This window comes from Capricornis sumatraensis, chromosome 3 (genome assembly GCF_032405125.1).
Source record: "Capricornis sumatraensis isolate serow.1 chromosome 3, serow.2, whole genome shotgun sequence".
Lineage (NCBI taxonomy): Eukaryota > Metazoa > Chordata > Mammalia > Artiodactyla > Bovidae > Capricornis > Capricornis sumatraensis.
Window position 1 is genome coordinate 31721642 of NC_091071.1, and position 25359 is coordinate 31747000.

Consider the following 25359-nt stretch of genomic DNA (forward strand, 5'->3'; position numbering starts at 1 on the left):
TTAAAACTTTGAATATTTAATTATTTTTATGTCATTTTTGATCCTTCTTCATGGAAAAATTTTAAAATAAATCTTAACTTGACTGTAACCTTTTTCCCTTCATCTTTAATAATGGTTCTAAGAATAATTAGTGATAAAGGATGGGCTATGGCTATTGACTTACTATTAAAGAAGCAAGTTTTATTAATTGGGTTGTTAGTATTTATTCTACAGAACTGGGAGTGTTCTGTGTATGAAAATCACAGGATTGATGCTTGGTAGAGTCTAGAATGTTCTTCCCAGATATGCAGTAAAATCATACCTGCCTTACAAATCATGAATGTAGCTAAAACTAAATGGACTTGCAGGTGGACACTGCAGGCAGAGATCAGGAGCTTTATGTCATCTTGTTGCAAACCATGTTAAGAAATTCTACTTTCTTCATTTACTCTAATTGTATGATAAAATTCCTCTTCCTTGAAAGTTCTTCCTAGCTATTTAAGATACAGACAAGACAGTTTGTTACTTGGGGACAGCATAGTCAAGCACACCCCAGTGTCATTTTTTTTAGACATTAAGTTGATTGGAAAGGGAATAGGACTGAGTGTGGTAATGTCACTTTCACAGTCACTAATTTTATGACTCCTCTGTCGGTAATTTTCAGACACCATTTGTCCTAAGTATCAGTAGCTTCTATGTCAATAGTGCTTACTTTTTTATACTTTAAAGCATGTGACAGAATCATCTGATTTGTACCTTTCAGTCTACCACCAGATGCCAACGGTCTTATTTAAAACTCATATCTGTAACCAAAATATTTTCAAAATCTTTTCATGAATTTCTATAATTTATCTTTTTAAGAGCAGTGATTTAGCATATATCCATTCATTTATTCTTAGAAGTTTTGATAAATCAAGTTGTTTTAAATTTAAGTGGGATAAGAGAACGTTGGAAGGTGTTTGGAGGGAGAAGCAGGGCATTGGGTAAATTGCCAATTGACAGAAATCTGAGCACTTTGGAGACAAACCTAGAATGCTGCGTGGTACCTGCTGTTATCCTGTTGTTTGTTAGTAAAAGTGTTGATTGTACTCTGATGTTGCACAAAGAAGTAGATACTGTTTCTGCTAATTCATAGTTCTATACAACTTTAGCTTTACATTTTCTGCTGCTGCTGCTAAGTTGCTTCAGTCGTGTCTGACTGTGCGACTCCATAGACGGCAGCCCACCAGGCTCCCCTGTCCCTAGGATTCTCCAGGCAAGAACACTGGAGTGTGTTGCCATTTCCTTCTCCAATAAGTGTGAGTTAACATTAATTCAGAAATATTGTTGCCATTGAGGAAAGCAACACATGGAGGTAACTGTTCTCATGGCCACTAGAGGGCGTGCACAGCATCTGCTGAAATTTATGGCACACTGCAAATGGTGCTCACGTAGGAAAGACATTTTTTATGCTGGTAAGGTTGGGCTGGCCTCATATAAATAGCCCATTTAGCCTATTCCAGCCTTATTATAGCAGGTACTGAATATACTGTACATCATGGAATGGAGTTGAAAACCCACAGATGGTTAGGGTATAATCTGGTACTCTTCATGTTTAGTTCTTCACCATGAGAATAAATTTCTGTTGGTTTAAGCCACCAAGTTTGTGGTGATTTGTCATGGCAGCCCTAGAAAGCTTAACACATGACGTGATATCAGAAAACCATTGCTACAGACAAAGACAAGTGACAGGACAGAAATGAGAGCAGAGAGGGAGGTGTGAGTGTCTTAGAAGGCAGAGAAGACAGACGTCTCTGAGGACGCGGCACTTGGACAGAGACTTAGAGTGAAGCCTGTGTGATGTGATCCATTCCTGCGGAAATTTGGGGAAAGTGCTCCAGGAGGCAGGAGCAGTGAGTGCAGAGGTCCTGAGGAAGGAATTGGATTTGGCTGGGCAGTGACTAGAGTTGTGGGGAGAGCGGTGGGAGTTGAGGGCACAGAGGTGTCTTGCAACTGAGGTGTGTCCTGATTACACCTTTGATGAGGTGGGCAAGCGAAGGAAAGGGGAGTGCTGGCAGTTAGGTTCCTGTGGGCTGTTTGGCTCTCCTGGCAGCCGTCCTGGCCTCGGGGAGGGACTGATGGAAACTCTGTGGCTGGACCCTGAGGTGGGACCATCTGTACACGCTGGTGGGCATCAGAGTGAGGGGCAACAGTGTGCATGCCAGCCGGCCCCAGCCCCAACCTCAGCCCAGGGTCAGGCTGCCCCACGTGCTTGGCCTGCTCATCTGAAAGAGAGCCTCAAAAGTATATGAGGCAGGGGCCCCAGGGTCTCTTTGAACCAGCTCCTGGGTTGATATGCAGCCCAGAAAACAAGGGGTGTAGACCTGGCATGATCGTGTATGTGGATAGGCATGTGTTTTGTTCCCCAAACTTCCCTTTTTGCAGATTTAAGAAAGAACTGTGGAGGAAACTGAAATATATAATCATTTCTCAGATAACAGCTTTGGTTGGAGAGGCATTGAAACTTTGGGAAAATGGTTGTGAAATATATTTTACCTGAAGCATAACCAGAGCCAGTTTAATAACTTCTAAATGCTAATTTGCAATAGAAATAAACAGATAATTGTCACTTTATTTCCTTTTTATTATTTTGAAATGTTAGTTTTAAGTGACATTCTGAAACGTGCCACATTTCAAAATTTAATACAGACTGTCACACTACTATGAATATTTGGGAAATAGTACCTAAAATAGATAGACATTGCCTGTTTCTTTAAAATAGCTAGTATTTTATGATTTATGCAACCTTTAATCCTTTAATATGGTTGTTGAATTTTATGATCTTCATATTTTTGGTAGTAAAAAGTAAAAGTAATTTTACCTATGGGTTTTTTTGTATTGTTTGTGGAATTTCTTTGGAAATTTCAGTACCAGGTCTTCTGAGAATAGAGGGTCCTTCATTCAAGCTGCGTAGCCTCCTGGGAAACCACAGCAGTGGTGCCATCAACAGGGATAAACCCTTACACGGTTAAAAGGCCTGCAGAGGACCCCTGCAAATGGTTTACCCTAACTTTAAGAAAAGTTTTAATCTGCATTTCTCATGAAGACATAGAATTCAGGTAGTTTTTATTTCCATTGAGGTGTGTTTACATAAACACATGTAATTACATATATGCATATAATATATACGTATTTATGGGCTGTATGCCTTCTCCTATGATGGGAGAAGAGAATTTGAAGCTCACTTCATATAATTTTTGGCCATGAAACCATTCTTAATATTTAGAATGAGTTTATTCCGATTGGTTTTGATTTAGGAGAGTGAAAGAAATTTAAATGGGTGTATTTTCTTTCCATCGCTTTTCATTTTATCTTGTATTACCCAGTATTAACTGACTGAAATTCCTGAAGGTCTTGTTTTCCTTAGTTCATGGTATAAAGGCTGATAAACCGTCATAGCTTGGTTTAAAACATTAGGAACCCAAACAGTTTGTTATTCTATTTTGAGCCAATTCTGGATTGGCTTGTTGAAAACATTTAAAGAAATTTAGCAAAAAAAAAAAAAAAAAATCCTGTTTCAATAACTTTACTTTCTTATTTCCTCAGTTGTTTGAGAAATTAGTTATTTGTTGGATTTTTTTTTTTATATTGGGATTAAACATTGACTGTCTCGGTCTCTACCAGAATGAAAAGCAGTAATTTATTTAAAATGAAATTTTATTAGACTAAACAAGTGCTTTAGATTTGAAAGATAGTATGTTCCATTATAGATCAGAAATTTACTTTTTTGTACAACATACTGATTTTAAACTTTACCAACAGGGTAAATTTCTATTTTACTATTTAGGTCTTTGTCCCAGTGATCACATCAGCTCCAAAATTATTTATTAAAAACAGTGTTGTGTGTTTTAGGGCTAGAAAGGACTCCTTACCTCTGGCTAGTGCTTTATGTTCATCAAGCTCATTCTTCTCAGTAACCCCAGGATGAATGGTCCCCATTTGCCAGTTAAGAAAGCTGAGCTTCACATTGAAGGGTTCACCCAGGATCACTGAGCTGTCAGACTTGAGCTTAGGTCTCCTGACTCCCAGCCAGCACTCCTTGCTCAAGGATCTCGGCAGTTGGGCTTCAGAAACATTTAGTTACAGAACAAAGTTGGACAGAATGGTGCCCTCAGGGCCCTCTAAGGAGGAAGAAATTATTCTGAACATGAAAGCAGAATGTGTCTGGTGGAACACAGTTAATTGGTTTGGCAGAATGGAGGGGCGCTCAGTTCTAAGCTTAGAGAAATGGAATGAGCAGGTGGAAGGTGGGGTGGAGGACCAAGAGAGCTCTCCGCAGACTGACCTGACAAGAGAGGAGCATTGCCCGTGAGGAATGCTGGCCTCTGAGTTGGGGGAGAGGAAGGAGCCCCAGAAGGATGACCTTGGGCACCAGTGGAGCCACTCAGGGGTAGCCTGATTTCCAGTGAGCGTGAAGGTGTGTTTGGAGTGAGGGGAGGAAGAAGTCGAGGAAGAAATGTAAGAAAGGTAACAGATCATTGAACTGGTTTGCCTAGAGTTGCTAAACAAAGGCAAGTGAGTACTTGAACTTGATGGTGAGGTTTCAAACCAGGGGCATAGGAGAACTGTCCACAGAGGGTGAAGGACCTGCCTAGGGCGTTTCAGCTCTGAACTAACTGCCCCTGTAAAAGCTGCTGCAACTCAACTCGATCCCTTACCCTGTCTGTTGTCTAAATGGAGGGAAAGGGTCAGTGCTAACCGGCAACTTTTTTCATGGGCTTCTGTTAGGTTTTTAAAAAGGGAGTGCAGCAGATTGCAGTTGTTAAGTTGTAATGGCATGTCTTTCTTGTTTTGAAATATTTCTCTTTATGCAGTGACCAGCGATACCCCAGCCACCTAATTCTGCTCTTGTTCTACAGCCTGGAGTTCTCGGGTACTTTGAGTTCAGTAGCTCACCCCAGCCACCGGGTTATTTGACCTTCTTCACCTCAGCACTGCATTCATTAAAGAAAGGTAAACAGGATTCATGTTAACACATTAGTGCTTTAACCAGAATGTATGTATACTGATATCTGCTTTTGCATAGGTTATCTTTGTGATCATACATTTTAGTTCTCTTGATTATTTTTCTCTGTATTTATATTACATTGTTTTATGTTCTATTGACAAAATTGTTTGCTGTTTCAAGGACCGTCTCTTAAATGTTTAGAGCCTTTTTTTTAATGTAGCTTGATCACACAGTGTCTACAATGTTGTATTTTGCACTTTAAATTTTATTATATTCTCTGGTTTTGTGTGGAGTTGGACGTTTTGATCAGTTTTTAGTGGTTGTATTGTTGGTTGTATGAAAGTCATGTCACATTACAGCATCAGCCTACAGCTAGCTTCACTATTCTCAAATCCATATATACGTGTTTTTTTTACATAGTTGAATCATATCTTATTTGAAGCCCTGCTTTGTAAGTTAAACATTGTATCCTGCCTGGTTTTTCATGTTGCTCCATTTTCTTTCTGTGTATCAGCTGTGACTTGAAATCAGCTCTCTGTTAGATACTTTCATCTGCTGTTCATCTCCTCCTGGTCCAAGCCTCTTCCCATCCCACTGACGAGACCAGTGGGCACTTACCTGGTACCCAGTCCCCACCCTCCTTCCTCACACGGGGGCTGCTGTGCCAGCCCTTCAGCCTGAAATGTGTCCTCTCATTCCCAGTGCCCAGGGCCCAGTTCTCCACCTTTTAAACCCCTGTTTATCCTCCAGATTCCCCTCAAATAGCACCTCCTCAGTCTCCCACGTTGGGGAGAGATTTGTTGTTTTTTTCATAGCACTCAGCCTAGTTTATATTGATGTGTCTACTTGTGAGATGATTTGTTTACTGTCTGTCGTTTTCCTGGGACTGGGAGGTTTCTGAGGGTGGGGACCGTGTGTCTTCAGTTTAGTGTTCTTTCTCCAGCATCTGGCACATAGCAGGGGATCAGTCACTATTTGCCAGATGAGTGATCGCACTGATCTTTCAGTAGGCCAGCCAAAATATGTAGCCATCCTCCTGCTACTGGATATTACATTGCTTCAGTATTTGGGGGGGTATTATGATCGTATACTATTAATACATCAAGCAGTTGTATTATTGGCCATTTTAGTGTGTACATTGTCTTACGGTTTTATGCATAGAAAATCTGCTGTGTGCATGCTTTTCGGGCAGGGGACATTGGGCGAGGAACTCAACCTGTCACATTAGGTGTCTCTTCTGTCCCCTTTAAGACTGGGCTGCACAGCTTCAGGTGACTAAGGAGGCTCAGTGAGTCAGAGTTTGAATTTTGAAGACAAAATACTGCCAACTTAAATAAGCTTAAGCAGATAGATGTTCAAAAATCCTCTTAGAAAACTAAATAAAGTCCTTTGAAGATGATGTATAAAAGAGTAGCCTAGAGTTAGTCACTAGAATAATGGCAGCATTCAAGTTCTTGAGAAGCTGTTTCAAGATTTGAAACAGGGTGTGTTGTTATCCAGCTAACTTATAATGCGTGTTAATGTTTCATCTTAAGTTACCTTTTCATTCAGAAGTTTCCAAAACATTGCTTCTTTTGGAAAAAATCTTTCCAAATATAAGGTAGTAGTCTTTATTCCCATTTTTTTCTAATATAGTTGACTTATTAAAAGCTTTTTTAATAAGTTTTTTTTGTTGTTCCTTTTTTAAGCAAGGAGGGTAACAGATGGGTTAAGACTACCTAAAGGTACAAAATAAATCTTATGGTCAGATCACTAATTTTGACAAATTATTATATTAGATTTCTTCTCGGAATAAATCTAGCTCAGTAAATTTACTATATTTCTTCCCTCTCTAGTTGGGTCTTGTAAAATCCTGTTGCCTATGGACTTTGCAAGAACTGAGTTCATCATATTTAATAATTTTTCACTCCATTTTTGTGGCTAAGCTCCCACTTAAGCTTTAATGAACCATTTTTAGAAGAAAAACACAAATTTGGAAGGATGAATTTCTATGAAATACGTACTGTGAAGGATTACCTAAAGTAAATCTTCCTTGGGCATCTGGGTGTTTTTCACCTTTGCTTTCTCCTACGCTGAAGTCAAATGGTATTTTACTTACTATTAATAGCCGATGCTCAGTAAGAGAAAACCATGCTGGCTTTTTTTTTAATTTAATGGGACAGTTTGAAATGTAAATTCTAGGTCATTGTTGCGTTTCTGTTGTGTACACAAATTGAGGCCTGAGGAACATTTGACCCGTTTAACATTTGGTTATAGAGAGCTTAACTGATGAAGTGTTTAGACTGTTGTGGTAGAAAGCAGATGTCCTGGTTCACCAGGCCACGAGCGTATATAAAATGCACATGTCTTTCCATTGCCTTATGTTTTTTTTTTTTAATTGCCTTAGAAATAGCCAGGACACTCTCTTAACATTTGTTTAGCTTGCCATTGGTCTACAAATATTTTGAGAATGTCCCATATATGAAGCACTCTGCCTGGGTGTTGGGGGTAGGGTGCTGAGAGGGGCCATCTCAGTCCCTTGTGTCCTCTGCCTGTTGGTCTCCATCCAGGTGCCGGCTCATCAGTTTATGTTGGCCCTGCTGTTAGATGGTTGTGGGCAGTAGCCCTTTGTTATATTTCTGTCCATTATTCTCTAGTCATTTTACTTTTATCTCTTTTTTTTTTACATAGCAGTTCTGTACTTTCACGTAGTTAAATCTGTGGTTCATTTTCTTGATCTATTTTTTAAAAAATCTGATCACTAATTAGTGCACTTTCTTCTCTTTGGATTTTAAAATTATTTACCTCTTTATGCTGCCTGGGTTTACCTTGGCTTAAAATACAGAGCACAGTTGATTTTCCTCACTTCTTACTGACTAATCAGCACTATTTATGGAGTAACACTTCCTTTATCCTTCATCTTGATGATGCCTGCTTAACCAAAAAATATTTTCTTATGTGTAATTGGGTCTATTTTCTGTGTTTTCTCTTGGTCTAGAAATCTTTTTGTATGACTAAATATAATTTCATTTCTTGCTCTGTAAGTGAGTACCTGGTGAAGTCTGGACTCTGCTTCTTTTAGTTCTTATGTTTTATGAAATATTCTTTTATATCCATCTATACATTGGGCTGGTAGTTTTATTAAATGTTTATATTGACTTAGAGGTAATTGACATTTTCATAAAATTTAGCTTCCCTTTCTAGGCTCACAGCATAATTATTCATTTATTCAAACCTCCCTTTCAGTTTTTTGTAAATGGTCTTGGCATGCGTGCATACTCAGTCATGTCTGACCAGGCTCCTATGTCTTATGGGATTTTCCATGCAAGAATATTGGAGTGGGTTGCCATTCCCTCCTTCAGGGGATTTTCCTGATCCAGGAGCTAGCTGAACCCATATCTCTTGTGTCTCCTGCATCGGCAGGCGGGTTCTTTACCACTGCACCACCTATGAAGCCCCAAAGGTCTTACACACCCTCATTACTGATTAATCCTTGCAAAGTGCTCAATGATTAACTGTGGGGTGGCATTCTGGGTGTGTTTCCAGATCCTTGGGACGCTGGTCCCTTGTACTTTTCCTCTCTTCCTAGACTGCCAAGCCTTTCCTCTTTAAGCCTTTTCACCTTGATCTTGGCAGACAGACTTTCTTCTTTTGCCTAAAGAAAACTTAATAGAGGGGTTGATATTTTTAGGGTGCCTACTTGATTTTTTCCTGTCTTACGCTTATTTATTTACTGTAAAGATGCGTTCTGATAAAATGTTGTTATATTCTGCTGTGATTCAGTGCCCTTTTTAAAAGAGAAAATTTGCAAGAAATTTCGTCCATTTGACCTTCAGAAGGGATGCAGTGCTTCCTGAGGGGAAGGCAGGGGCCTAGGAGCTGGTATCTGGTCCTTACCCTTTGTCTGCCCCGGCAGGGTCTATACATTTGAGCAAAACATGCACCTTTTCTGTGTTTGAGTTTCTCTGCCATAAAATGGGAGAGAGTGGAGGCGAGAGGGTAAGTGCTTGTTTTACAAGGCGGCATCATGTGTGAATTATGTTGTGTGTGAATAAAGTGATAGTCTGAAAGTCTGTAGTAGTTTAATGGGAAAGCCACCGACTGAAAGCGCCTGAAGCGATTTCTGGGTCTGGTTTCTTAAAGGCGACTACACCAGGTGTTCTGCACCTAGACCAGCCAGCAGGTCTTCCTCTTCCCTTTTCCTGGAGCTCTCCATCCTTGCTGCTTTTTGTGTAGTGAGCCCTCTGTGTCCACCTGTGGATTCAGCCAACCCTGGGTTGAAAATATTAGGAAAATTCTAGGAAGTTCCCCAAAGCAAAAATTGAACTTGTCACACATCTGCCAACTAACTGACATAGCATTACATTGTATCTACAACTATTTATTGAGCATTTACACTGTATTAGGTGTTATAAGTTCTGGAGAAGGAAATGGCAATCATAGAGGTGATCTAAAGCATACCAGAAGATGTGTGGTTACATGCAAATGCTGTGCCATTTTGCACAGGGGACTTGAGCATCCCTGGATTTTGGTATTCAAGAGGAGTTGGGGCCGGGGCTGGAACCAGTTCCCTGTAGACACCAAGGGATGACAGTGAGGCATGGTGTTCTCCCCATGGAATTGACTGCGTCTCTGTCCCACCGGAACGTGAGCTAGTTTGTTCAGACAGTATTTACTGAGTGCCTTGAGGCCAAGATTTCGTCATTGGGCTCTTACAGTTCTTACAGTTTAGCTAAAAGTTTTAATGAATAAGTTGTAAAGAACACTATACCTTGAGATTGCCGAGGGAGTGATTTTCTCAGTGGGATGTTGTCACTTTGGATCTCCTGCCCACCTCCTCCATGTCCCCTCATATCTGTCCTTTCAGGTTCCCTAGACCAGAGTTGCAGGAGTCACTCACCCTGGGCTGGACGGAGGCCCAGCCTGGCTCATTCTTGGCTTCTCACTGTCTCCTAACACTAGAATCCTAATGGATTGAATTGAAAAACACACAATATTTTGGAGAAGTAAATGGCAGCCCACTCCAGCATGCTTGCCTGGAGAATCCCATGGACAGAGGAGCCTGGCGGGCTACAGTCCATGGGGTCATAAAGAGCTGGACACGACTGAGTCACACACACACACACACGACACTTAAATGTCATCCTCAAAATACACTGAACTGTTAACTAAAGACTCACTCTCTTCTTTCACCTTTAGGAATTCCTGAGTGTAGTGGACAGCAAACTTTGTGACATTAGTCTTCTAAGGAACGCTTTCGGAAAATAACCCTTTTTAAAATAGAAATTGATTAGAGGAAATAATTCCAGTGTAGCGTCCCTCTCCTCCACCAGATGGCGTTTTGTGGTGCTGCTATTTGCTGGGACAATCCCGTCAGGACGCTAAAAGGTCCCTTCATGAATAAAGCTTTTTTGGAGCACTTTTCTGTTAAATTATGAAACTTTATACAACGTCAAGAGATCTGAAAGGTAAGATTTTCTTATCCTGTAAGTGACATTCTTAAAGTCATTGAAAAAACAGGGAGCTGGGACTTCCCTGGCAGTCCAGTGGCTAAGACTGCACTTCTAACACAGGGGGCCCAGGTTTGGTCCATGGTTAGAAAACTAGGTCCCACGTGGCTGCAACTAAGAGTTCGAATGCCATAACTAAGAAACACATAAATAAATAAATAAATATTTTAGCAAGGATATGATCATATTTCATAGGAAATACTTTTATTCCCATTATGACATCTCCTCAGCCTTGTAAGTGCTGCTCAGTTCAGTCGCTCAGTCATGTCCGACTCTTCGTGACGCCATGGACTGCAGCACGCCAGGCCTCCCTGTCCATCATCAACTCCCTGCTAGATAAGCACTAAGCTGGAAACCAGACATTCCTGTTCTTGAATTAGATTGAGAAGCATGACTTATTAATTCAGCGAACTTTGGAGGGTCCACTTTGTACTCCAGCTGTAAAAAAGAGTAACACTTCCTACCATCCATAGTACCCCCATAGGGTGGCCCTCAGGTGGGCTTGTCCACAGAGCGAGTGCAGTAACACATCTGTGACAGGCTTTGTCGGAGCACGGAGGTGTGGGGTGTGCGGGTCAGGTCAGGGAAGACAGGAGGAGGGCGGGGTTTCCCAGGAGGATGAGGAGTCAGGAACGAGAGTGAGGATGAGGAACAAGAGGGCGGAAGACAGGTGGCGCTGAGAGAAGCAAAAAGTTTGCGGAGAGCTCAGAACCAAGCTTAGTGGTCACCTGTAGATACTCTGATTCCTTGGACCCATGTGTTTGAAAATTTTCACTCTTTACTTTCTGATTGTTTTGTGGTATTTTCTACCTTTTTGAAGTTTGCCTTTTTTATGAGTGTGTATGTATATGTGTTTTTGTTGTTGTGTTTTGGGGATTTTCTCTGGCTACCCTGTGCAGCATGTGGAATCCCAGTTCCCAGACCAGAGATGGAACCTGTGCCCCCTGCAGTGAAAGCATGGATTCTTAATCTCTGGACCATCAGGGAAGTCCTTGTCTGTGTGTGATTTGATTTTTGATCCTATTTTTTCAGGGTTGTTGGGGGTTTTTTGGTGGGGTTTTTTGTTTTTGTTTTAAGCTGAAATAAGACTCCTAGGCAAAGAGCCCAAAACATTAAAATCTTGAAAACCTCTCAGGGATCCTCTTCTATAATAAAGTCACACACTTATAGTGAAGCCATTCGGTTCAGACAAACCCAGCTCTGGCCTCCACTTACCTGCGTGTTATGTAACATTGAGCATGATAAGTTGATGCTGAACAGAGCACTTTACCCGGAAGATCCAATCTTCACTGCCACTCTTTGAAGTAGAATGTTACCTTCTCAGTGTTACTATCTCAGCTGAGGAGACTGAGGCTTGGGAAAGGTTGTTAACAGACCCCAGGTCACTGTGAGGCAGAACAGTGGCTCCTCAGAGATGTCCATATTGTAACCCCAGGACCTGTGAATATATTACATTGCATGACAAGAGAAAATGGGGGTTGCATGTGGATTTAAGTTGCTAATCAGCTGACGTTGAGAAAGGGAGGTTATCTTGGAGTATCTGAATGGGCCCAAGATAATCAGAACAGTTCTTAAAAGTGGAATTGAGAGGCAAAGAACAGTGTCAGAGTGATCCAGTGAGAGAAGGACTTGTCTGGCCATTGCTGGTTTTGAAGATGGAAGGGGCCACAATCCAAGGAATGCAAGTAGCCTCTGAAAGGTAGGAAAGGCAATGAGATGGATTCTCCCCTGCAACCTCTGGAAGGAACACTCCCTGCTGACACCTTGATTTTAGCCCAATGAGGCCCGTTTTAGACTTCAGCCTCCAAACTGTAAGATATTTTTTAAAGCTACTAAATTAGTGGGTAATTTGTTACAGCAGTAACAGCGACTTAATATAGTCATGTCCAGTAAGTGAGGAGTGCGATAGGAACCGCAACCACATCACTCCATCTGCCTCTGCTCTCCTGGGATGAGGAGGTGGTGATTCTCACCTCCAAGGCTTTGCTCATGATCCTACTTAAAATGCAGTGCCTCCCCCTAGTTAGTATCTGCCTTCCTAATTTTTCGGGGCCTAGCCGAAGTCCTGTGGGAGTTGTAGATATTGCCCAGTCAGCGTGACATCTGGTGCTCTGCAGACATAGAGTGGAGATTTCCATCCACCAGCTCCTTTCTTGGAACTCCTGTTGCACTGCTTGGCTGTGTCTCCCACTTAGCAACCGATGTTGTTTTCTGATTTTCTCCTAGACGTTAGTGGCGTCTTCTTAACTTGTAGTCGGGGACTGACTCTCCTGACTAGTGGTGCTAGTGGCAGGTGTCCTGTGTGACCATGGCTTACTCTTTAGGTTCCCTATCTGCAGTGTAAGGGAGCTTTGCCCTAGTTGCCTCTAAAGGAGACTTCAGCTTGAAAATGCTCTGGCCCATGGCCTGGTTTTTTTTTAGACCTGGTAGCTAAGAATTGTTTTTATTTTTGTAAAGCATGATTAAAAAAAAAAAAATATATATATATATATGAATGACACCAATGCTAGACCCTAAGTGCAGCATAAGAGGAGATGGAGGAGGAATTTCTAAGGAGATAATGTTTCTTTAGTGAAGTCTTCCCTCCCTGAGGCTTTTTTTAAAGAGAAACTTAATTGAAATACATACAAGAGATGTATTCAAATTGATCATTTTAATATTATGCTCTGACTAAATGAGAACAATGGTGTGAGGGTGTTTACGGTCGTGTTAGTATATAGGACAGTGCCTGTTTAGCTCTATAGTTTATGTTCCCCTCAAATGATGAATTTGGAATGATGTTTTTCTTTCCCTCCTTCCTAACTCACAAGTAAAAGGAAAATCCCTGCTGAGAAGTTATATGTTTACTTGGAGTTTAGCAGTATTTTGGCAAGCACCAGCACATGCATAGTGTGTCTATGGTGCCCAAATGCCAGACTTTTTTCTACATAATTGCTTTGTGCTTAGGATTTTGAGGGAGTTGCCTGGTGGTCAGGATTCTGTGCTTTCGTTGCCATGGGCTGGGTTCAGTCCCTGGTTGGGGAACTGAGATCCAGTAAGCCATGCCGCATAGCCATTAAAAAAAAAAAGAAATTGACAATGTAACAAATCTCTGAGTCACATTTCTGGGGAAAAATGCCAGCCATAGCTATAGTTCATGTGCTGAAGACAAACATTTCTATACAGTTGCACCTCTTTGCAGATTTTTTTATTTTGATGAATGCATGTAGCATTGGAAGTGCGTGAAGTCATCATCCGGTGGCTGATGCCGAGTCACTACAGTGGAAACCCTAAGTAACCTTGGAGGGGCTGTTGTTATCCCTGTGAATACAATCCTGTCTTCTTCCTTTTTCTTCCTTGTCCAGACCTTGGAAAGAAGAGTGGAAAAGCAGAAGTTAATAAAAATGTCAGAGTATAGAGTAAAGTGAGAACTGTTGGCGGCATGGAAGGGACCACAATACAGGTTTTGCCTTTGGGAATGTAAAGAATTGAGAGAAATTTTCCCAGGGAGTAAATAACTTCTTAGCTATGTAGGTTAAAATCTACGGTACTCAGTCCGTTTTGAAGAATATCATGGTTTATTTGTTAGCAGTATTCTGTATCAGTATTTTTCCCAACCTGGTGTTCCATTTTGCCCTGAGATCCCTGAGAGATTAGCTCACGCAGAAGCCTCCTGGAGAGCAGATGGCCGGTCCCGAGGTGAAAATTTCCATTCAGTTCCAGCATGTCTGCTCATTCTTTCAGTGTATCCTTGGGTACCTTACTTTGTAGGACACCAAATGCTGTTTAATGTAGACCTCTAAGAGAATTTCAGAAGCTCGGCCGTTTATACCCGGAGTCACAAGGTCGAGAGCCCCACCTTTTCCTTTCTGCAGGAGAGAGTGGGACACATTCTTAAAAATAACCATTCCCTGCTATTTAGAGAGGTTTTCATGAAAAAACATCTTTGTCTTATGTATCCTTCCCAGATAACTGTCCATTATTAAGGCTTACTGGCTGCTGGACTTACCTGAGGCTAACCTTCTTCCCGAGTTACATGAATCTTGCTTTTTCGTCGTGGTCACCTTGGCATAGTTCAGTAGAACTTTAACATGAACCACAGAGATATTAAAATTTTCTAGTGGCTGCCTTAAAATTGAAGAAGAAATAGGTGAAATAAATTGAATAATTTATATTTTATTTAACGCAATGTACCCCAATTATTAACATTTTCAACATGTAATCAACATAAAAACTGTTGAGATATTTTACATTTTTTTAACCATGTCTTTTATATGTAACAGCACACTTCAATTCAGATGCTAAGTGTTCATTAGATATACTTGATCTGTGTTTAGATTTCATACAATTTACAGCTGAAAAAGTGTTTTACATACCAAATAGTTTTATATTGTTTCATTTTGTGTATTTATTTTTATTGAAATATAGTTTATTTATAATATGATATTAGTTTAAGGTTACAAACTCATCTTTTGAATGTTTCCTTATAACTGAGTTGAGTATCACTTTCAAATTAGATTAAATAAAGTCAAATAAAGCAAAAAGTTTAGTCCCTCAGTTGCTCATATTTCAAGTGCTTGCTAGCCGCTCGTGGTTAGTGGCTACCACCTAGGACCATGCACTTAGGACCTGGGGCTCATTATCCCGATGTCCTGGGATAAAGCAATTATATCCTAACATGCTGAGTCTCCTGTAGGCACCTCCTTGAGTTAATGCTTCCTGGTAGTCTGTTAGTTGGTGAGTGTGAATTGTGTAGCTTTGCTTCTGGTAAGATTTTTATTACTAATTTGAAAGCAGTTAAACATCTATTAATGGAAAATCTGAAAAAAAAATATATAAAATTGAATCATTTTGCTGTACACCTGAAACTCATACTGGATTATAAACCAACCATACTTCAATAAAAAGGGAAACAAAAAACCTTTTGCTAACAAAAGGAACTAATTTTTGTTCTTTTCTGGAATGTTTGAGAATTTTAATATTTTGCCTCACTGAGGTCTTGCCTCAGAATGTATGCAGTTTACCTTAATAGGGAGCTGAAGTTTTAATGTTAAAAATTGAATTTAAAGCAGTGGTTTTAAGCAGTAAAAGTAGTCTGATATTAAAACATTATGCAGTGACCAAAAACAAAACCCCTGATGCACACCAGAAATATCACAAGTGAGCCAGATGAGTCTGAGTGGAGACCAGATGGAGTTTGAGATCTTTCCATTCTCGATGTGTCCTTGGTGGTTGCTAGGAGGTAAATGGTGAAGAGGTGTGTGGAAAGTCAATGAAAGCTCCACCCAGAGGACTAAGGGAAGCAGGGGTAGAGCATTCTGTGAGTGACGGAAAAGAACCCCAAGCTCATGAAAGGTAGCAAGGGGTAAACCTGCAATAAGTGCTGAAAATAAACAAGGCTTCATGGATCAAAGCAAGGCTGTTTGTTCCTCAAAGCATGCAAACAGTGAAGCGCCATGATATATTTGTTCCACTCATCTCTAGTCTCACGGGGAGCCTAGCGGTGGCTGTGTGCCCAGTAGGTTGCCGTGTAGCTAAGGGAGACCAGACCGAGGACTCAGGCCACAGACAGGCTGTTTGTAGCGGACAGTAGACAAGCCAGTCTTCTTGCTGTGATCATCTTGATGTCTGTGTGACCGGCTACAGGAACTGCTCAGTAACTCCTGCTTTCACCCAGGTGTTCTCACAGGATGTTGTTGCGTGTTGCAGTAGTCTTTCTGACACCTTTCCCTGGATGGTTAATAGACTGTAGTCGGCCGGTTACCTGGCTAACAGCATTTATTAAGACTTTATTATTATTATTAATTTAATAGGATCATGCCATTGTTGGACCCACTGATGGGGGAGGGAAGAGCATGGTTCTGAATTTGTTTTTTATTATTCAGTACATTCAGAATCCTCAGTTAAAATATTAAAGCTTCATTCATTTTGGGACAAAATTATTCGTTTTTAATCGACAAAGACCCCTATTGTAGAAAGCCCTGGAGCCCTGCCTGACAGAATGTTCTGGATATGGAGATGAGAAGTGTTATTTTCGTGTGTCATTCTTACACTGTGAACTTCGCCTGCTAATTCAAGTGCTCCTTATACACAGGAGACTGCACAGATAAACTGCTTCTTCCAGCAAGATTTCCACTATCTGAAGGAACTTTTAAAATGTGTGATTCTTGTAAATTTCTGTGTGAAAAATAAAGTTTTGAAATTGTAATATGTTTGGGCATGTTAAAATCTGCCTCGTGCAGGCGGCTGTCCATTCTTATGAATGCAGCTAAGCTGGTTTTTGAATGGCCCCTTTCAGCTTTTGAGTTAAACTGTCACTCCTGATTCCTCTGCTCCAGTAAATCATGTTGGTGACTTTGGCGGACTCTCAAATGAGTTTCCTACTGGCTGCTTCTCCTTCACCCCTCTCTCTATCGGTGGCGGTCTGCCAAAATGAGCCTACTGCTGGATGGAGGGTGGTGTGTTTGCTCCTACCAGTGCATTTCCCCTCCTGGGTCCTGCTTTTTCTTCCAGCACCTTTGGAATCTGAACTTACATGTTATACTTTTTTTTTTTCTTTTAAATTTCAAATTTGAGCCAGTTTTATAGCTGCAGAAATGTTGCACGGATGGATGGATCCGGAGTTTACTAACGCTCTGCCTTCACCTAGCTCCCCCCAGTGATTCAACCATTTGTGGTGGTGCTTTTGTCAAAACTAAGAAATTAACATTGGTCCAGTGTGAAGGTCTGTAAACCGCAGACCTTATTTGAGTTTTGCCATTGTTTTCAGCAACGTCTGTTTTCTGTTCCAGTATTCAGTCTGGGTTCCTGCATCGCAGCTAATTATTTTTTCTCCTTAGTCTCCTCCTATGACAGTTCCTCAACCTTTCCTTACTTTCCATGACATGGACACTTTTGAAAAATACTGATTGTTTATTTTGTTGCTCAGATTGTTCCGGCTTTGGCCATTAGCGTCTTGGGTTGGTGCCTGTGTCCCTTGAACAAATTTTCCTCTTTTTATGAGCACTTCTTTCCTGACTCAACAAGATGTTTCAGGCTCATCTTGTACTGCCTTTGCCCCAGCGCTGGGATCAGCTTCTTTTCCAAGAAGCCCTGGATTCTTTTTATTGGAGAATGACATTTAGAAACCCAGATGTGGGGCTTCTTGATATTCAGTATCATTACTTCTAGGCCCTTTCAGCAGGCAGAGAGCTCAGACATATATGTGTTTATTCCTACGCACATGCATGCCTCTGTTCTATATCTATTTGTGTCTTAAGTCATAAGTTTATACTAAAAGTTGTAAGTTTATTTTAATTTCCTCTGATTCCAGTCTAACACTGCAGAGTTCACTTTAACTTGCCTCTCTTCATATGTAACTTCTTTCTCTTTCCCTGAGAAGCCTGGCTCTCGCTGTCCTGACTGTATCCAGTCAAGATGCTGTTTGCAGCTCTTCTCTGGTTCAGTTCTTTGTCCTCACCCACCACCGCCCCCTCGCTGAGGTGTGCGTATTTGCAGTGCCGTCAGGCTTATCTCGGAGAAGGTGATGGCACCCCACTCCAGTCCTCTTGCCTGGAAAATCCCATGGGTGGAGGAGCCTGGTGGGCTTTAGTCCATGGGGTCACGAAGAGTCAGACACGACTAAGCGACTTCACTTTCGTTTTTCACTTTCATGCATTGGAGAAGGAAATGGCAACCCACTCCAATGTTCTTGCCTGGAGAATCCCAGGGACGGGGCAGCCTGGTGGGCTACCGTCTATGGGGTCGCACAGAGTCGGACACGACTGAAGCGACTTAGCAGCAGCAACAGGAAGATCTTCTGGAGGAGGAAATGGCAACCCACTCCAGCGTTCTTGCCTGGAGAATCCCAGGGACGGGGCAGCCTGGTGGGCTGCCATCTCTGGGGTCCCACAGAGTCTGACACGACTGAAGTGACTCAGCAGCAGCGGCAGCAGGTTTATCTGTTGGTGCTTGTGTTCCACATTGGATCCCCACGCAGTGGCTGGTGTAATGAGTCTAGGTTTTGATCGTGAGGGCTGTGAAACGTTGCTGTAGTTCTAAGTCTGGTGCTGAGAGGAAGGTTAGGCTGCCTCACTCCCATTCTCTGGCTCCCATTGCCCACCCCGCCCCACCCTTTGCCATCCGCCCTATATATAAGCCTTTCCTGTCATTTTGGGCTTATGCTTCTTGTGTTTCTTTGGTTCTGTGCCATTTTCAGCTCATCAGGTTTGTGTTAGATTGTCCAGCCTGGTGTGAGGGACATGGTCACTCTTGCCTCATCCTCAGTAGCCACTCCTCCTCCGAGAGGAAGAGGCCGCCCCTGCTGGAAGGTGGGCTGGTGCGAGTAACCTAGAAGCTTCGTGTGTTTACTTAGATATCACTTGGTAACATTTAAAGTTGTTTTAGTTTTCTTTTTTTTTTTTGCTCTGTAAATAATGATGCAGTGAACATCTCTGTGCACAGGACAGTTCAAAGTGATTTTGACTAATTTTCATAAGATAGAGTCAGAGCTTCCCAGATGGCGCAGTGGTAAAGAATCCACCTGCCAATGCAGGAGACACGAGAGACGTGGATTCAATTCCTGGGTCAGGAAGATCCCCTGGAGAAGGAAATGGCAACCCACTCCAGTATTCTTGCCTGGAAAATTCCATGGACAGAAGAGCCTGGCGGACTGTGGTCCATGGGGTCACAAAGAGTCAGACATGACTGAACGACTGGGTGTAGCACACAATGTTTAACTGATATTTTACTTAACATCTGCTAGTAAAGCAAAAAGAGGGTAGGAAAAAAATGTACCTTTTCCTGCATCGTTTTATCCACCCTCTTTTAATACTACATATTTTAGTCAACTTTTAATCACACAAATATTACATTAAATATACTCCTTAGGGGGAAAAAGAACGCTTCACACATAAGGGTCAAGTCCCCTTTGTTCTCCAACTCCCAACACAAAACAGTTTTTGTTATCCTTTCAGATTCTGTATACATTTGTAACCCTATGTGCCTGTAGGAGAAAACATACTTTATAAATGTGAGGGATTTTTCCACATAAAAGGTACACTGTGTCTTTGCTTTTTTACTCACATGTGTCTTAGAAAATCTATTCAGGCTGTATAGATTGCCCTGCCCCACTGTTTTCAACATCTGCAGGCAATTCCTTGGTGACTGCCCTTGGGTATAACTCTCAGGGCACATGTGTGGGCACCAAAAAGCAGATGGGGGCTGCGGGCCATGTCCGGGTTCCATCGTGGACAGCACAGCAGATTGCTCTCCTAGGTGGCTGCCAGTCTGGCTTTTCCACCATCTTTGCAGCAGAGCACTCATTTCTTTACTGGTCATCAATATCTGGTACTTCCTATGTCTCAGATCTGGGGCATTTTGAAGGTGAAAAGTGGCAATTGTGTTTTCATTTGCTTTCCTCCAAAATAGCGAGGTTAAGTGCACAGTTAGCCTCTTAACGTTTCCTTTCCTGTTATTTGCCCATTTTTAACTGTTTTATTTTCCTTACTAATTCATATGAGTTCCTTGTATATACTAGATTGATTCATGTAACTAACATTTATTGCTCCAGAGATCAATACACATGTGCCCAGATGCTGCTGTAGATGCTGGGATAAACAGCAATAAACAAGGTTTTAAGAGGAAGTTGGACCAAAGAAGATCTAAATAAATCAGTAGGATTATGTAAATGTTAGTAAGTGCTGTTAAAAGCTTAGAGTAATGGTAAGGAGAAGGCTTGAGTCAGGAGGGAGCCTTGGTGTCCCCTTACAGACCATCCTTTCAAGTGTTTTTGCCTGGAAACAGGTGGTCAAGGAAGCCTTCTCAGAGAAGGTGGGGTGGGAGCCGAGATCTGAATGATGAGAAGGAACTGGCATGGAAATGTCCAGACAGAGAGAGTAGCATGTGCCTAGGCTCTCAGGTGAGGCTTGTGAGTAGGGGAACGGACTGAAACAGCGCAGGTCCTAGTCAGAGGCAGGTACTTGGGAGGAGACGTACGATCTGTTTTAGGAGGTGGTTTCTTTGGCTCCTCCTTTGCGGTCTAGGCTAGGTGGCCAAAAAGAGCTTTGCTCTGGGGAAATTTGTGTGTCAAGATTTGATCGTTGGGTTTTGTGGTTGTTTTAAGGCATAGGCTTTTTCTTTTTAATAAAGGAAAATTTTCTGTTTCAGATTACCTAGGAACAGTACGATTTGGGGTTATCACAAATAAGCATCTTGCGAAACTGGTATCCTTAGTACACTCTGGAAGTGTGTATTTACATAGACATTTCAACACATCACTTGTAAGTATTTTAAAATCACGTTTCTATTAGCGCAGTGGTTCTTAACCTTGTTTAGATCACAGACTTCTTTGAGAACTGGGTGAAATCTGTAGACGCTGTCTGTAGGAAAGTGCACATGGTTTTATATGCAAACTGAGTCCCCTCAGCCCCTTCTAGAACCCGTGCCCTAGAGCTCTCGGACTTAACAGCTAGAAATTCTGTTTATATTCTTAGATTTTGATGCAGCCTTGTTAGCTTTCCTTCTTGGATGAAATTGCTGTATTGGAGAAGTGTTCCTCTGGGACCATGTTCTCAAAGGTTAAGGTTCCATTGGGCGATATCCTTTGTTCATTTGTTCCATTTTTCAAGAGTAGCAACATGACACGCTTTTCTCCTTTAGCTTGATGAGATGGATTTGGAAGTTCTTGTCAAGTCACAGTGAGAGGCTGGTGGCTTCCCGCCCCAGCGCGCCTCGGTTTCCCAGTGTTGTCTTTGTTCCCTGATTTTGTTTGCTTGTTGGTGGACTGGCCCCAACTTAGCTGTTTCTGAGCTGCTGGCCTGTGTTGTGCTTAGTCCTGTGCTTCTGCTCTGTGTATTGCTCCTTCCTCAGTCCCGGCACTGAGCTTACTTTCTCCAGTGTTTTCTCTCTCCGACTTCATTGACAGCGTCAGTGACTTACAGGTCGAGTGAAAACCCGAACCCCCGTACCCAGTGTGCCCAGCCTTTAAACCCACGCTCCCCTCAGCTCAGCGTACAAGGCTCTTGCCTGTGGAGGGACTGCTGAGGGGTGCCCCCTGTGTCCAGTCTCCCTGGCTTCTGCCTTTCTCTGGTAACCCAGATGGCTTTACTCCTTGCAGTTTATATTCCCAAAGTCAAATATATTCCATGTTTTCCAGATAGAAATGTTCATGAAGACAATTAACATTTTTTTCCACCTCCCACCATCCCGCTCTGGGAATCAAAATCTGATGGTTTCTCCTGCCGCCCACCCATTCTCCTTGTGCCTCTGTCTTAAGTTTCTTTGGATTTCATCTGCTTCTGCTGTCTATCATTTTCCTTCATCCTTCTTTTGCAACATGCTTTACAAGCAACATATATCATGTTCATGTATAGTAACAGGTACGGAGAAAGAAATTTAAAATAGATGGCAAAAAGAAGATAGGACTGTGAGAAAGTTACTGAAAAAGATACTGAATTCATGGTGTCAATTCCATAGTTTTTAAGAGTGGCTCATTGACAGAGCAGCAGGATTCCTTTCAGCAAATGAAATATTAATGGAATACCAGTATTTTTTATTTTTAACTAAAAGCAGTGGACATCTTGTTATAAGTCAATTTAAACCTCTATTTGGGGAAGTATAAAATATCTTATTTTGTGGAACTCTCCAAGCATTTTGGGGGGAGTTTTGTTTGAAACTCTGTAATTTATATAATTGGAATTTCAAAAATAATTTTATGTTGACATACTTTGTTAGAGAAAAACAAAGCAAAAAAAATCTGGGCATATCTCTCCTTAATTCTGTACACATAAAGTATGGTCTGTGGCCTTGTATACAAGTTCTAGGTCACTCAGGGTTTCATGCAAATATTTGTTGAGTTCCTGCTCTGTGCCAGGTGTTCTAGTCCCTGTGGCGGGGGACGGGGGTGGGGGAGACAGGTGAGCAAGGCAGATACAAACTTCTGTCCTAACAGAGAGTCCCCAGGGACAAGGGAAACATGATTTTCCCAAGGGTAAAATGACCCCCAACTCCATCATTTCTGTTTCCTTAGCAATCGCTTTATGCAGGAAGGTAGAGGTCACAGTTGCCAGCAGCAGGCAGGGAAACATTTGTTGATAGATAAACAAATTCATCTTTTCTGCCTCAAGGGAAAAGGTGAATCACATGATCTGAAAGTCACCTCTCACAGCAGCTTCTGCTTTCCAAGCCACTTGCGAGGAAGTGCCCTGTCTGGAGAGGCAGAGCCAGAGTGCAGCCGCCCAAGGCCACTCCGAGCCTCGTTTTCCTCGCCTGTGAAGAGAGGGCTGAGGCTGGGCAGGGGTGGTGCTGCGATCCCGCCTCGCCTCTTACATCTGCGCGTTTGTCCTTCCCAGGTCTTTCCCAGGGAGGTCATCAACTACACCGCCGAGAACATCTATAAGTGGGCCTTAGACAACCGAGAGACGCTTGTCCGATGGCTGTGGCCGCACGGCGGCAAGAGTCTCCTGCTGAACAACGAGCTGAAGAAAGGACCAGCACTTTTTGTATTCATACCTTTTAATCCCTTAGCTGAGAGTCACCCTTTGATAGATGAGGTAAGAGCCACAGTGGGAAGAGGCGTCTCAGAAGCATCAGGCGAACCTCATTGACTTAGAGGCTTCTCTCGTTCCACGATCGGAGTGGTTTCCCTTACTCGATGAGTGGCTGCTGTGTTTCGTGGTGTCACTTCTTCCTGTAAGTGGGCAGAAGAGCCTGTGCCTTCTTGGTTGGGACCCACCATGGCCTCTCCGGCCACGTTACTGACAGTGTCTCAAGTCTGGGTGAGGCAGAGCAGACAGGGTGGTCAAACCATGCCTCTTTGGAGACAGGCTAGGTCCCCTCTTCCTGCGGCGACTGATGTTCGGGAGAGGTGTGGAGGGGGTGGACAGCACAGGCGGGGTTTAGTGTGGCCTTGGGGGTGTTGTCATCACAGGCATTTGGCCAGGCTGGTCGCCCTGACCACGCTCAGTCCAGCAGTGGTGAGGTGACCTTGGGATCCTGTGTTTTCCTAACCCTTCTGTGGCTCACAGAGTGGTTTTCGGAGCCGATTGTCATCAGAAGTCAGCCCCTCCCGCCTGCCTCTTCTGCATGCGTTGCTTGTCTCTGGGTGTGAGTTTATTTTATGTATGGATTGTTTGGGGGCATTTAGAGCAATAACAATCCGCAGAGAGCGCCTGGGATTGCTCAGTTTGGTTTACTGGGGGTTTAATTTTTTCCTTCCCTCCAGGATCCCTTAATTGGCCAAAACCAATTTCAGAGAGTCCGTGAGCCACTGGCCAGGCTCACCAGATGCTGCTTCTCCCAGGCCCTCTCAGGAGCCTTCCTGAGGGAATGGGGAGGCAGGACCCTCGCCAGGCCAGGCCCCTCCAGAGGCTGCTCTGGAGCCTCTTTGCTGACATGGTTCATCCCCGTGGGGGCCCTTCTGAGTGGACGCTGCTCCCGTGACTCAGAGGAGGAAGAGGAAGTGAAATGGCTCTGCCGATTCTCTGACTAGGGAGGACTTGAAGTAATAAGATTTCATTTCTTTGGAAAATCTTCACTACACAGTTATTTTGTGAACTAAGACACTCTTACTTTACTAAGACGCTCTAGTATTAAGAGTTTTTAAAGTTGTTTCTAGTAGATGTGGGGTTTTCAACCAGCCATCCCCTGGTATCCATGGGGGTTTGGTTGCAGGACCCCCGCATATACCAAACTCCAAACATGCTCAAGTTCTGTATTGTGAAATGGCATAGCATTTACATATAACCTATGCACGTCGTCTTGTTTATTTTAAAACATCTCTAAGATTACTTATAATACCTATACCTAATACTGTATAAGTGACAGTGTTAGTTGCTCAGTCGTGTCTGACTCTCTGCAACCGCTTGAACCATAGCCTGCCAGGCTCCTCTGTCCTGGGGATTTCTCAGGTAAGAATACTGGGGTGGGTTGCCATGCCCTCCTCCAGGGGATCTCTCTGATCCAGGGATCAAACCCCCATCTTGTACATCTCAATACCATATAAATGCTGTGTAAATAGTTGCCTGTGTGCAGCAAACTCAAACTTTGTTTTCTGGAATTTTTTCCCCCAAATATTTTTGATCCATGTTTGAATTGCAGATACAGGATATGAAGGGCTGACTGTAGTTGAATTTTTGTGGGTTTGGTGGGGGCCTGGGGGTGGTGATCTGTTATGTCTTTGAATATAAAGTAGTACCCAGATGGGGCAAGAGGGCAGCTGGGCTCTTTATTAATCACATAGGCTTGAACTTTTCAGTATAATGTGCTGTCAGAGCCTTACCCTTTAAGAAGGGCTGAGATGTTCTTGTGTGTACATGTGTGTGTGGGAGAGGGGACCAAAACACTGGTTTTATCATCTAAAGTAACCTTTTTTATGCCCAAGAACTATTCGAACAATTTGTTTTTTTGTACAAACATGTGTCTTAAATTAACTCTGTCCATAAGTATCATACGGAATAAGTATCATACGGAGGAGGCAATGGCACCCCACTCCAGTACTCTTGCCTGGCGAATCCCATGGATGGAGGAGTCTGGTGGGCTGCAGTCCATGGGGTCGCTAAAAGTCGGGCACAGCTGAGTGACTTCACTTTCCCTTTTCACATTCATGCATTGGAGAAGGAAATAGCAACCCACTCCAGTGTTCTTGCCTGGAGAATCCCAGGGACGGGGCAGCCTGGTGGGCTGCTGTCTGTGGGGTCACACAGAGTCAGACACGACTGAAGCGACTTAGCAGCAGTAGCAGCAGCATAAGTATCATGTGTTATAAAATATGGGTTTTCTTTTAAATTGGAAAAGTACTTACTAAATGGTTTTTACACACATGCGCATACACACATGCACCCTCTTTAATGAAATAAAATCCTGAGTGACTTAACACCCTTTAACTAACCATGGCAGGATTTGACTTAAGTTAGCACAGTTCTGTTTTAGGGAGTATGAGTGGCTCTG

At 42.6% G+C, this 25359-nt stretch overlaps 1 protein-coding gene across 3 annotated transcripts in view; it reads left to right on the top strand.

Moving 5' to 3' along the window:
* Nucleotides 1–25359, top strand: part of TXNDC11 (thioredoxin domain containing 11) — a 58555-nt gene that overhangs the window by 20186 nt on the left and 13010 nt on the right. For all 3 annotated transcript variants that reach the window (XM_068967344.1, XM_068967345.1, XM_068967346.1), the window contains 3 exons: nt 4878–4971; nt 20581–20693; nt 22764–22964. In XM_068967344.1, the coding sequence (XP_068823445.1) occupies nt 4878–4971; nt 20581–20693; nt 22764–22964 (408 nt within the window). The remainder of the gene's footprint in view (nt 1–4877; nt 4972–20580; nt 20694–22763; nt 22965–25359) is intronic.